The sequence below is a fragment of the Lingula anatina genome, chromosome 3, assembly GCF_051362555.1.
Source record: "Lingula anatina isolate TDL-2025a chromosome 3, LinAna3.0, whole genome shotgun sequence".
NCBI classification, from domain to species: Eukaryota; Metazoa; Brachiopoda; class Lingulata; order Lingulida; family Lingulidae; genus Lingula; species Lingula anatina.
The window spans coordinates 11,979,990-11,992,982 of NC_141769.1; the positions used below are offsets into that span (position 1 = coordinate 11,979,990).

General features: G+C 36.8%; 1 protein-coding gene across 3 annotated transcripts; it reads left to right on the forward strand.

Annotated features, from left to right (window-relative positions):
* Nucleotides 1-67: 67 nt before the first annotated feature.
* LOC106155414 (dnaJ homolog l(2)tid, mitochondrial-like) lies at nucleotides 68-10,312 on the forward strand. Of its 3 annotated transcripts, XM_013530252.2 has the most exons (13): nucleotides 69-264; nucleotides 939-1,078; nucleotides 1,422-1,505; nucleotides 1,943-2,036; nucleotides 2,572-2,711; nucleotides 2,854-3,006; nucleotides 3,353-3,500; nucleotides 4,000-4,064; nucleotides 4,277-4,405; nucleotides 4,718-4,833; nucleotides 5,189-5,286; nucleotides 6,441-6,555; nucleotides 9,762-10,312. In XM_013530252.2, the coding sequence occupies exons 1-12, from the start codon at nucleotides 108-110 to the stop codon at nucleotides 6,536-6,538; spliced, it is 1,422 nt and encodes a 473-aa protein (XP_013385706.2). In that variant the 5' UTR covers nucleotides 69-107; the 3' UTR covers nucleotides 6,539-6,555; nucleotides 9,762-10,312. The 3 variants fall into 3 exon arrangements, with proteins under 3 accessions (XP_013385707.2, XP_013385706.2, XP_013385708.2); XM_013530253.2 differs by lacking the exon at nucleotides 9,762-10,312 and having other exon boundaries at nucleotides 68-264; nucleotides 6,441-6,556; XM_013530254.3 differs by lacking the exon at nucleotides 6,441-6,555.
* The last annotated feature ends 2,681 nt before the right edge of the window (nucleotides 10,313-12,993 follow it).

A 12,993-nucleotide genomic window follows, 5' to 3' on the forward strand; every position in this document is an offset into this window, starting at 1 on the left:
TCTCCGTGTACGCAAACCTATTTAGCGAACATCCAGCGCGTTGGGTAGACACTAACGCGTGGAATACCTGTTCTACTTCCGGTGAGAGACATGAAGGCATTACCATTATGGCTACCACGAGGGTTGCTTTAACTAGAACATTCTTGAACAAAAACGTGTGTAAAGTATGTCCGACTGAATCAAAAGAGAATGCCATAAGACTTGCCTCATCACACAGGAACTTTTCGTCTGTACTGTCAGGCTCTCCAGTTTGTCGATCTTTTGGTAAGCGAGACTTCATTGGAGTGATGCAAAACCTCGTTATTCAACAGTGCCATGGCCAAGGTCATTTCATCATTAAAGTCAAGTTTACTGTGTGTAGTTTGTCGTTCGAAATGTGCAAAGATGATTCACTATGATATATTGTATTTTTTTCAATCTGATCATGGCGTATTGCATAAGACTTAAAGTAAATGCAAACTGATTTTAGTATCGTTGCAAACTTTGTGCTTTCTGTCTTGGCGTCCCTGTCTCGCCGGTAAACTTGTATGCTACTTGCTAGGCACTGATGCAGCTACCACTATAATTTATGTGCCAACACTCCTATCAGTGATCTTTTATATATAGTATACATGCTAAACCAAAAAGATAAGGAGCACATAGCTGTATAAGGTAGCATAACTGTCTGTTACTAGTAGCATGTCTTCACAATGTAGATGCTCTCACGTCTTTATCCTATCTCTAGCCTCCGCAAGTCTTACACTGCTGAAAAGCCAACCAATCTCAAGGAATTTTAATTCCCAAGCCAAATGTGCAGATGTAATTATATCACAGGTGCTAAGCTCACAAAGGACCTGATGTCTTGGTGCATTTTATGGCTTGTTTGAAAGTTTGCTTTTTGGTGTGAAATCTGTGACATACTTCACAGATTCGGAAGTTTTGTCTAATCCTCTTTTCAGTTTTCTGTGAAACAAAATCCCGACATACACAATGTCGAAATTTCCATAGCACAGGACCCACACATAAGCAAGATTACTACGAGGTCTTAGGGGTATCAAAGGGGGCTTCCCAGAAGGAAATCAAGAAAGCATACTACCAGGTGAGATATAGAACTATTGATATTATTAGATATCTGTGGTTCAACTCTCAAAACCACCCTGAATCTGTAGTACAGAGAAAATGAAAAATTTACTGAGTATGTGGAAGCTCTGGATGTGCTAAGATTGTATTCTCTCACTAGTAAAAGTTTTGCAAAGCAGATTTACATGTAAAATGAACAACTTATAATAGACATTGATGCTATGGTGTGGACTTTAGTTAATAAGTTGCCTAAGTGGTAGAGGTACATAGAACACTGTGATTGTTTAAAGAAGCTATTTAAAACTTGCTTTTCAATGCAGGTTAATAATTTCTGTTTTTATAAAATTACTCCATTGTTTTAGCTTGCCAAGAAGTACCACCCTGACACTAACAAAGGGGACAAGAGTTCTGCCAAGAAGTTCCAGGAGGTCGCTGAGGCATATGAGGTAAGATTCAAATGAAAGTATGTGAAGTAGTGAAATACAGGTGTGCCCGTACTCAAACACCCACATACAAGTGTGTGGTATAATTAGGGCTCTGAATGAGATTTAAAAAACTGCTTTTGCAAATAATCAATGCAGTGTAATAGTGCATTATTCACAGATGTTCTTAAAAGCTTATCGCTCTCTCCTCCTCTCTCTCTTACCCCATGTCTCTCTCCCTTTCCCTCTCTACCTCCCCCCCCACCCATGCACCTGTACGTGCACGCAAACATTTAGATATTTTGCCTCTGTTAACAAATCTATCTTCATGTAATTTTATATTCTCCAAATTTTTGTAAAGTTTCAGTCTCTATTCCTTTTAAGATCTTATTATGCAGAATACGTAGAATTACATGTAATTTGGACAACCAGTTATTTGAGGTTTTATTTTGATATTCTAGGTGTTAGGAGATGAAAGCAAAAGAAAACAGTATGACACGTATGGCATGTCCGGAGGGCCTGGAGGAGGAAGGGGGCCAGGACAAGGTTTCCAAGGTGAGTGATAACATAGTGACTCACGTTGTCTGTGAGGTAGGAATTTCAACCCAGGAAGGGTTGAGATTTTAGGAAGTCTTGTAACACAATTGATGCATTAGTGCTTTGAGAGGTTGAGGAGAGGAATGAACAGTACTTGGACTAGGTAAGTGATAAGTTACAGACTTACTACATCTAGGAAGGATGGAGGGGTTTTGCCAGAGCAGTGACATGGTTTCCAAGGTAACTGGGGGCCCAGCTAAAACATGGGGCAACTATTTTGACATTGGCTGAAATTATAGACCATGGTGATCTGTTGCTAAATTCAACCTTGAAAATTTTCAAAAATTAGACTAAGATGAATAATTTGTAAGTTTTAATTTCAAATAATAAAATGGCAGTTTGACCACCTTTGTGAAATACTCATTGTTTTAGTTATCCTTAAAGACTACATACATACCTCCTTGTAACACTCTGCACAGATTTCTGTAGACATCATTCGTTATACGTTTTCATCATGCACCCTCTAGTCCAAATATTTCATCTTTTTGTCTAGGATTTGAGGGTTACCACTCCAATGTTGACCCTGAAGACCTTTTCAGAAAGATATTTGAAGATATGGGCTATAAGATGGGAGGCTTCGATGACTATCAGGATTTCACGTCGTCCCCATTTGGCTTTAGGCCAGCCCAAGAGGTAAGCACATTTTAGTTCAGTTGCATCTAGGAGTGTCTTCCATCCCATTTAATGTGCCATGTTTGTCAACTCGACATCTAACATCCAGTTGCCACTCGAACATTTCTTTTGCTATTGTAAACCTTGTTTTTTTCCTTTCTAGTACACTATGAACCTAACATTTGAAGAAGCGGCCCGTGGGGTGAACAAGGATATCAATGTGAACACAGTGGAGGTGTGCTCCACATGTAATGGTTCCAAGGCAGAACCTGGGTCAAGTCCGCGACGCTGCCATGTCTGCAACGGCACAGGAATGGTGGGTTTGAAAGAGCAATTTCTCTGTTGCTTCTTGATGTTTTTAAGATGATTTGAAAAAAAATACATTGATATTAAAGTTAAGATATGATTAGTGCCACAAAAGTAAAGTTCAGTTCAGTTCTTGTATATTGCACTCCGCATGTGTCTCAGTGTGGTTTACATTTCATGCCTGGTCATTTTTGACCCTGATACGCACTGGATGTTGATACTTTCACCTCCCAGGGGAGGATACTTATTTCTGATTTATTTATGTTTACTCATTTTAAATTTATGAGTGGTTGTCAAGGACTCCATCTGATTCAGTTTTTGAGTAGTAATGGTGCTGATGTTGTTTTACATACCAGGAAACCATCACGACTGGTCCTTTTATGATGCGCTCAACATGCAGGACGTGTCGTGGGACGCGCATGGTCATAGATAAGCCATGTTCTGCATGCAACGGCAAAGGTTCTGTGAACATGAGGAAGCAGGTAACAGTACCTGTTCCTGCAGGTAAGGTGTTCGCTAACATCTAGGTTATACTAAATGGAGATTGTATTTATTATGGTTTTAACTGGAATGGTTGCTAAGTAGATGCATGCTTCCCAATAAATGTAATGCGTGTTAGATCTTATATTGTTTTTGACTGTCATGTATATATTTAAACACTGATTATATTCAAAGAAGAACAATTAAACATTTTTTTAATTTAGCAATTTTAATTAAAATTTTTATTATCTTAAGTGTTTTTAATGGATATGCTTAGATGTATGATGTATCTTGATATACTGTATATTGCTGGTGTTGATTTAATTTTACTTCATTATGATTTATTTATCTTTTATTCATTAACACAATATTTTATTCTAACCCCTGAGAGGGCCATGTATAAGATATGGGTAATCACCTAACATGTTTTATCCTCTTTAAATAAAGTATATTATTATTATTATTATTATTATTATTATTATTATAAGTGATACTTAAAAAACTTTCTACCCTTTTATCACAGGCGTGGAAGATGGACAAACAGTACGAATGCCAGTTGGCCAAAAAGAAATATTTATCTCATTTAGGGTAAATTTTTTTTTTATTTTTACATAGAATAAGTGAATGTCACAAAGTAACTATAAAAATCTGATAAACAGTAGTTATGCTTTAATGTAGAGTATGCATGCTTTTCTTTCCCCCTGAAAATGAAAGATGCATTGTAGGCAAAGTTTGTCAAATTATTTTTGATTTCTTCATTTTTTCTGAAAAGTAATTATGTTTACATCAATTTTTCACAGGTCTCCAAGAGTCAAACATTTCGCCGGGATGGTGCTGATGTCCACTCAGACACATGGATAAGTTTATCACAAGCTGTCCTGGGGGGTACAGTGAGGATCAGAGGGATTTACGACAGCATTTTGCTCTCTGTAAGTTTCAGGGGCATTTATTTACAGCATTCCACATACTGCCAAAATATGTAATTTTATTATCTGTGTTATATTCTGGGAGCAATGCAGTGGCTTATTCTTAAACAGGGGAAGAGGTAAAAGTTTCTTAATACCAATCCACCACCTCCCTTAAACAGCTTGGCAAAAATGTTCACTTGGAAGGGTTATCTTTACCTGTGTTTATTAACAACTGTTGAATTTTTCTTGATGAGATTAATCAAGGATATTTTCTTCTTCCAATCTTGAAAAGTGCACTATTGTGTGCTCATGGAATTGTTTTATGTTTTTCAGATCCCTGAAAAAACATCCTCCCACACCAAGATCCGTTTAGCTGGCAAAGGAATTAGTCGGTTAAATTCCTATGGCTATGGAGATCATTATGTTCATATTAAGATTAAAGTTCCTACGTAAGTTTACCAAATGTTTCAAATTAAATAGTAATATTCAATGGTGATAATGACCAGAAGAACAGAAAGATTATTTGCATTGTAACTTTTGTATCAGCAAAGTGAGATTATACAGAGCACACATATACTTTGTGAATTGTAATTTTAAAAAATGTTGAAAGGTGTTGATGGATACAAATTTAAATGATGACAAACTGTTAGTGATAATAGAGAATTATAGAAGTGTAGTTGTTGGTTTATATTCTGAATGTAGTATTTAAGTATTCAGCACTATTTGGTACATTTGAAAACATTTGAAAAGTTGATACAAACACCATCATGATTTTGACTTAAAGTTACTTTTCCCTCTTTATAGAAAGCTGACAGAAGAACAGAAATCACTAATGTTAGCCTTTGCTGAAACTGAGGATGTTGGTGATGGCACAATTAACGGAGTAATACATGCGAAAAAAGGTCAGTAAACAGAAAGATAATGGGACATCCTATTAACTGAATCTACTTTTTTTTTAGTGATCATTCTACTTCACCTTGATTAGGACACTCATGCACAGAAGTATACTGAAAATTTAATATGGCACTTTACTGTTTTTTTTTTTTTTCACTTTCTATGAGTTCTCTGCTTTCTTTTTTCTCCCATCCCCTGTGTTGCTCTCTTTCCCTCTCTCTTTTTTTCTCTTTGTGACCCTTAATTATTTATTGATTATACAGTTACAATATGTATAATTTCAAGGAAAATCAATTTAAGCAGTATGTTATAAGCAAGAAAAGACAGCATTGAATAACATGTGGCATTGTTCTACCAGACAATTACATGGCAGATTCTTCATATTTTTTGATCATTAAAATCCATTGAAATAAACATTGAGAACATTCAGAACAGATGATCTGCAGATTTATTGATCCACAGACTAAATATGGCCTACCCCGCTAAATAGCAAGAAGGCCTCCCTGCCCCCACATGGGCCATTAAACAGATTCAATCCTGGCTCTAATGTTAAATTGCTAGGCCCTTGCAAGGACAGTTTGAGTGGAGACGGGAAGGCCATCAGAGGATTTAGTCAGCATTGCTTTTAAGTGGGTTGGCCATATTAGATCTGAGGATCAGTTAGTCCCTGGATCAACTTGTTCTGAATGTGCTCATTGTCAATCTGTGACATTAGACACTGGTCTGTTGCAACTGGTAAAAGACCAATAAAGACTTCAAATTTTCAAAGAATTTTGTCCAATCTGATGAGTGTGAACTTATGGGGTTGTTTAAGGTTTATGTTTTCTGGGGTCTGCTTGTGTGAGTGACCATTTGGCTAAAAGGAATTTGGAGACTGTAATGGAATTATGCCTCTATATACACTTGCCCAAAAAAGTTTGGAACTTTGTTTTTAGTATAATAATAATAATAATAAATTATTAACCATATGATCTAAATTAAATATTTCAACCAAATATTGATGTATAATGCACCCACCATTCGTTACTTTTTTATATACACTGAAGATTTTCCCACTACATTACATAGTTTTTTAATTATTGAAAAACAATTTCATGTTACTGAACTGGTTTGGTCGAGTATATGACTCTCCACACTGACCACGCCCCGGTTATCATTACAGGTCCGGGTGGTGAAGACAGTGTGAAGGGGGACGTGCACCCTGACAGTGATATTGATGACTCATTTCTAGGGAAAATTAAGAAAAAGATATTTGGATGACCACAGTTCAGTTTTAGGTATGACTGTTCAATACTGCAACTAAAATTTTTATAGTAATTTGTTTTTGTCTTGACTAAGATCCTTAAGTGATTCAAGGCCATGTTCTTGTCTGACGCAATGCTGCATGTTGCATGTAAGAAGACCGGGAAAATATGTTTTGTTTGTTAGTTCTTTTCCTTTTCCTTCAAGTCTGAAATGTAGTTGTATCAGTTTATTTTTTTTAAACTTGCAAATCTGAAATTCTTACACCCTTTACAATGTAAAAAATTGTCTAATTGCTAGAAAAAGGCGGCCTCTGTCTAAGATAATAACTAAAGACATTTACGATTTTTTAAATATCCATTTAGTTTTTTATTGATATAGTAATAAATCAGCACAAAATCAAAGATATGATTTTTAATAATTATGTTTTATGAACGTACATGCAATAAGCTAATTGTGCAGATTAAAAGAAAGCAGTCAGAAAAGTATCAGTGGATATTTTCTGTCAGCTTTTATCCTTGCTACCGTCGCCTGCCATTATTAGAACTTTTAAGTTCTATGAAATCTTGCAACACTTTGAGCTGTCTGTCTTAGGATTACCATTCAGGAAGTTCCAACCTATAAAATAGAATATATGTAGGAATTACCATAAGTATCAATAGTATGTTATAGAGCATGCTAAGAATACAGGCTTCGTTTCAACTTTGCATTGATTTACGGTAAAGTCTTGAAAATTTCGTCGTTCTTGAAAACTTCGTCGGCAGACGATTTTCCGCCGAGGTAATTTTTTTCCCTTTGAAAACTTCGTCGACCTTGAAAATGAGGTACTTGATAATTTTTGAAAAGTTCGTCGTTGTCCAGCTCAAACATGAAGGTAATGCGTCAGTTGATTCAAGACAATGATACGATCAGGATATCATTGCCGATAACACTCTCAATGGGAGATAGGAACAATGGTGCGCCCCTACGAGCGGTTACTCACAATATAGGTGGTTAAGATGTGAATTCCCGTTCTTAATTGCGGGAACGTCGGCCTTTTGTCTAATTTCTACACCTGGCTCAAGGTGCGTTATCAAGCCGGCAAATAGAAGTCACAGGTCGCGGCTTTATCATTCGTAACGACGTTATTGTTATCGGCGGCTGTCCTAAATGAGGAAGACACATGAAAAAAGCAAGATATTATCTCGAAGGGAAATGTACCCGTCACTTCTATTCATGCCCATGTTCAATTTGGGACCATTTAACGATTACCTGGCTCGTCGTGGGGATCGTTCGCAATGCGAATGAGGCAAGATGTCAATTTTCATATCTTCAGAGGAGAATATTTCGCGTAATATCGTCAACAGATTTTATATTTGAAGTGGACTCCGTTCGCGTAAGACCATCAGCGGGAGATCGTTTGCGATTACAGAGAGACGAACAGGCAATCTTCATATCTTCACCGGGAGATCGTTCGCGGTGAAAGCGAAAATAAATTGCACTTTTCATATTAGTCCAAGGGAACTTCGTTCGTGAAAGATCGTCAACAGGAGATCATTATTATAACCCCCCTCCCCCCTTCTCCCGCTCACGGCATATATTCATCGGAATTGAATTTTATAAATAACATGTATTTTTCATTTTATCTTTAACCCCCCCCCCCTTCTCCTGCTCACGGCATATATCCATCGGAGAATCTTTCACGTAAGATCGTCAGAGGGAGATCGTTCGCGATCCGAGCGAGACGAAAAGGCAATTTTCATTTCATCATTGGGAGATCGTTCGCGATGTAAGCAAGAATGAAATGCAATTTTCAAAGTAGCTCAAGGAACTTAATTTGCAAAAGATATTCAGCGGGAGATCATTATTCTAACCCTCCCCTTTGAATTTTATAAATAATATATATTTTTCATTTTATCTTAAACCCCTCCTTCCCCGCTCATGGCATATCTTCGGCGGAGAATCGTTCGTGTAAGATGATCATCGTTAGATCGTTTGCGATGTAAGCAAGAATGAAATGCAATTTTTATATTAGTTCAAGGGATTTAAGGAACTTCGTTCGCGGAAGATCGTCAGTGGGAGATCATTATTTAACTCCCCCCTCCCCCAAACACATACACTTTGGATTTAAAAAAAATCATTTTCATTTTTTCTTTAATCAGCCCCTCCTCCCCCGCTCACGGTATATCTTCGGCGGAGAATCGTTCGCGTAATATCCCCAGGACTTTGTTCGCGTAAGATCATATCAGAGGGAGATCGTTCGCGATCCTAGCATGACGTAAAGGCATTTTTCATATCATCGTCGGGAGATTGTTCGCGATGTAAGCAATAATAAAATGCAGTTTTCATATTAGTTCAAGGAACAAAGTTTGCGAACGATCGTCAGCAGGAGATCATTATTTTAATACCCCTCCCCCTTTGAATATTATAAAAATTAAAATGATATATAATTAAAATTTTATCTTGAAACCCCTTCCCCGCCTACGGCATACATGTATCTTCGGCGAAGAATCGTTTGCGTAATATCGCCAGGACTTAGCGTAAGATCGTCAGAGGGAGATCGTTCGCGATGTAACAGTAAGCAATAATAAAATGCAGTTTTCATATTATTTCAAGGAACTTAAATTGCGTAAGATCGTCAGCGGGAACAATTATTTGAACTCCCTGTAAATTTTTAGGAAGTTACAGATGGTAATTTGACGCCTAACACTCAATCCTGGGAAAAGCCCTGCCCGCAACAAACGTTGCCAAGTGCGTATGTCGCGTCCAGGGTTATTGATGCAAGGAGGCAATTAGGCTTATCTTGGTCGTTCTCCTCTATCAGGAGGTATATTTCTTACCGGGTACAGTAAGTATAACCATAGAACTTCTATGGTATAACTTATAATCGAGATGCAGTAATAAATAGATTATTATTTACCGCCAGAAACGACTAAGGAAGTAGTAGTAATAAATACCCCACAATATATGAGGGTCAAAGATAACAGCCGCTAAGGATAAAAGCCCAAAGGCCGGATTTTTGAAAATTTCGTCATACCCAGGAGTCGGGGAGAGGTAATTTTGAAAAATTAGTCGAATTTACACAATTAAAAATATTAATTAATTTTTAAGCGACGAAATTTTCAAGACTTTACCGTAGTTATCAGTTTATTTTTGTAATACAGAATGAAATTATTTTGTAAAGAATTTTTTGAAACTCATGGCAGCCCTGTCGCAATTAATGATTCACAAAAGTATTGAATTTCACTCCTTATCTTTCCAGGAAATAAAGCAGTTAATGACACAGAATATTCACACACGAGAAAAAAGACAGAAGACTTTGAGCCTGAAAATGAAGAGATCAAAAATAAATTATGAAAATGAGATATCTGATACAGGTTTTACAGAAACGAGTTCCAGCATAAGAACTGCATCTGTGAAGGATATTTTGGCGACAAAAATTGAACCACAGATGTTGAAGAATTAGACTGGCACATCATTCACAAACTCCATGGAACTGTTTGTTAAGTTAATGGAAGGTACTTAGTAATTGTGAAGCAGCAAAAAATTATGGAGCACTTGCTGTCTAATATATCGAAAATTTGAAATTAATTAACTCTATGTGATGTCCATAAAATGTCATATTTAGATATATGTCATGATATCTCATTTAAAGAAGCAAGTCGTTGTATAGAGTATAGAGACAAACAAGATTCCACAATTGAGCTACAATGTCTGTATTTGCCATATATTGCTTAAAGGCATTCTGAGTTTGTTAACCCAATGTAGTACAACACATGTACCAATCAGTCTCATTTATTATGTGGTTAAGGTTATTGTACCACCAGCGTAGGCGCTGGCGGTACCCATGGTTTTAGTCCCGACCCGTATGTTCCGCCGGCTCCTGCGGCTCCGCCGGCTCCTGCAGCTCCTCCGGCTCCTGCGGCTCCGCCGCCAAGTCACCGTTACCGCTTCTCCTCTTAGACAGTAAGGGCCCCTGTACCCATCTCTTGGATTTAGGTCACCTATAATCTCAACTCATTCCACGTAAAATTTGGGCTTTGTCGGTATTGGGGTCTAGGTGTGGCACTCATTGCAATGCACCCTTGTCTAAAAATGGCAAAATTAAATGCTAATTTTCTACCCTAAGGAAGGAGTTATGGGAAAAATTTCTACAGACAGCTTTCCAAAAGTCATATGTGTAGATTTCAAATATGCCCTTGGATTTGACCTTTGACCTTTATGTCAAGGTCAAACGGGCCAAAATTTTCAAAAAAATGAAATTTTTTACGAAAAAAATTATTTTTGCCCTGTTATTCAGACACCACGCAGACTTAACCAATAATATTATTGGAAAGTGTTACCCTTCGGGTCATCTTTCATCTCCGTGAATTTGGGGTCAATCGGTGCATTTTCACGGGAGTAGTGGCCATAAAGTACCGAAACTGAAAACTGTCTCTAATTCGGGAACCGTTAATGCTAGAGACCCATTCTTTTTTGCATTTTGTAGAGCATGTAAAGCCCAACACTGGTGGTGGTCTGTTTTTTTGTATTCCATACGGTTTTCAAGTTACGCTGTATCAAAAAGTACATATTGGTGGTGAAAGCAAAATGTGCAGTACGGTAATGGATAATAAATTTTGAACTCTGGAAAAATAATACATAAGGCTTGGCAAAGCAGACAACTTGTGGTCAAAAATGACATTATTTCATCAAATTTGAACTTCTGGAACTTCAGAGCACCTCCTATTTTAAGAATTTTGACCAAAATGATGTTTTCTTTATTTTAATTAATCTTTTCTGTAGGAAATTTATGGCACATTATGGTAACTCCAAAATTATAACATTTAGTCCCTTATATCTCCAAAACTGGCAGAGATAGGTCCATAGTTACTATTGAAGTTGAATAGGAAGTCATATAGTGGCAATCTTACTGTGACCTTGAAATTGACCTTTGACCTACTTTTCACCATGAACTGAACTTTGCAAATTTTGCTTCCCTTTTATCTCCAAAACTGGCAGAGATAGGTCCATAGTTGATATTGAACTTGAATAGGAAGTCATATACTGGCAATCTAAATGTGACCTTAAAATTGACCTTTGACCTACTTTTCACCATGAACTGAACTTTGCAAATTTTGCTTCCCTTCTATCTCCAAAACTGGCAGAGATAGGTCCATAGTTACTATTGAAGTTGAATGGGAAGTCATATACTGGCAATCTAAATGTGACCGTAAAATTGACCTTTGACCTACTTTTCACCATGAACTGAACTTTGCAAATTTTGCTTCCCTTTTATCTCCAAAACTGGCAGAGATAGGTCCATAGTTACTATTGAACTTGAAAAGGAAGCCATATACTGGCAATCTAAATGTGACCTTTAAATTGACCTTTGACCTACTTTTCACCATGAACTGAACTTTGCAAATTTTGCTTCCCTTTTATCTCCAAAACTGGCAGAGATAGGTCCATAGTTACTATTGAACTTGATTAGGAAGTCATATACTGCCAATCTAAATGTGACCTTAAAATTGACCTTTGACCTACTTTTCACTATGAACTGAACTTTGCAAATTTTGCTTTCCTTTTATCTCTAAAGTTATGCTTTATCAAAAAATACATATTGGTGGTGAAAGCAAAATGTGCAGTACGGTAATGGATAATAAATTTTGAACTCCGGAAAAAATTATACATAAGGTTGGCAAAGCAGACAACTTGTGGTCAAAAATGACATTATATTTCATGAAATTTGAACACCTGGAACTTCAGAGCTCCTCCCATTCCAAAAATTTTGACCAAAATGACCTTTTCTTTATTTTAATTAATTTTTTCTGTAGGAAATTTATGGCACATTATGGTAACTCCAAAATTATAACATATAGTCCCTTTTATCTGCAAAACTGGCAGAGATAGGTCCATAGATACTATTGAACTTGAATAGAAAGTCATATACTGGCAATCTTACTGTGACCTTGAAATTGACCTTTGACCTATTTTTCACCATGAACTGAACTTTGCAAATTTTGCTTCCCTTTTATCTCCAAAACTGGCAGAGATAGGTCCATAGTTGATATTGAACTTGAATAGGAAGTCATATACTGGCAATCTAAATGTGACCTTAAAATTGACCTTTGACCTACTTTTCACCATGAACTGAACTTTGCAAATTTTGCTTCCCTTATATCTCCAAAACTGGCAGAGATAGGTCCATAGTTACTATTGAAGTTGAATGGGAAGTCATATACTGGCAATCTAAATGTGACCGTAAAATTGACCTTTGACCTACTTTTCACCATGAACTGAACTTTGCAAATTTTGCTTCCCTTTTATCTCCAAAACTCGCAAAGATAGGTCCATAGTTACTATTGAACTTGAAAAGGAAGCCATATACTGGCAATCTAAATGTGACCTTTAAATTGACCTTTGACCTACTTTTCACCATGAACTGAACTTTGCAAATTTTGCTTCCCTTTTATCTCCAAAACTGGCAGAGATAGGTCCATAGTTACTATTGA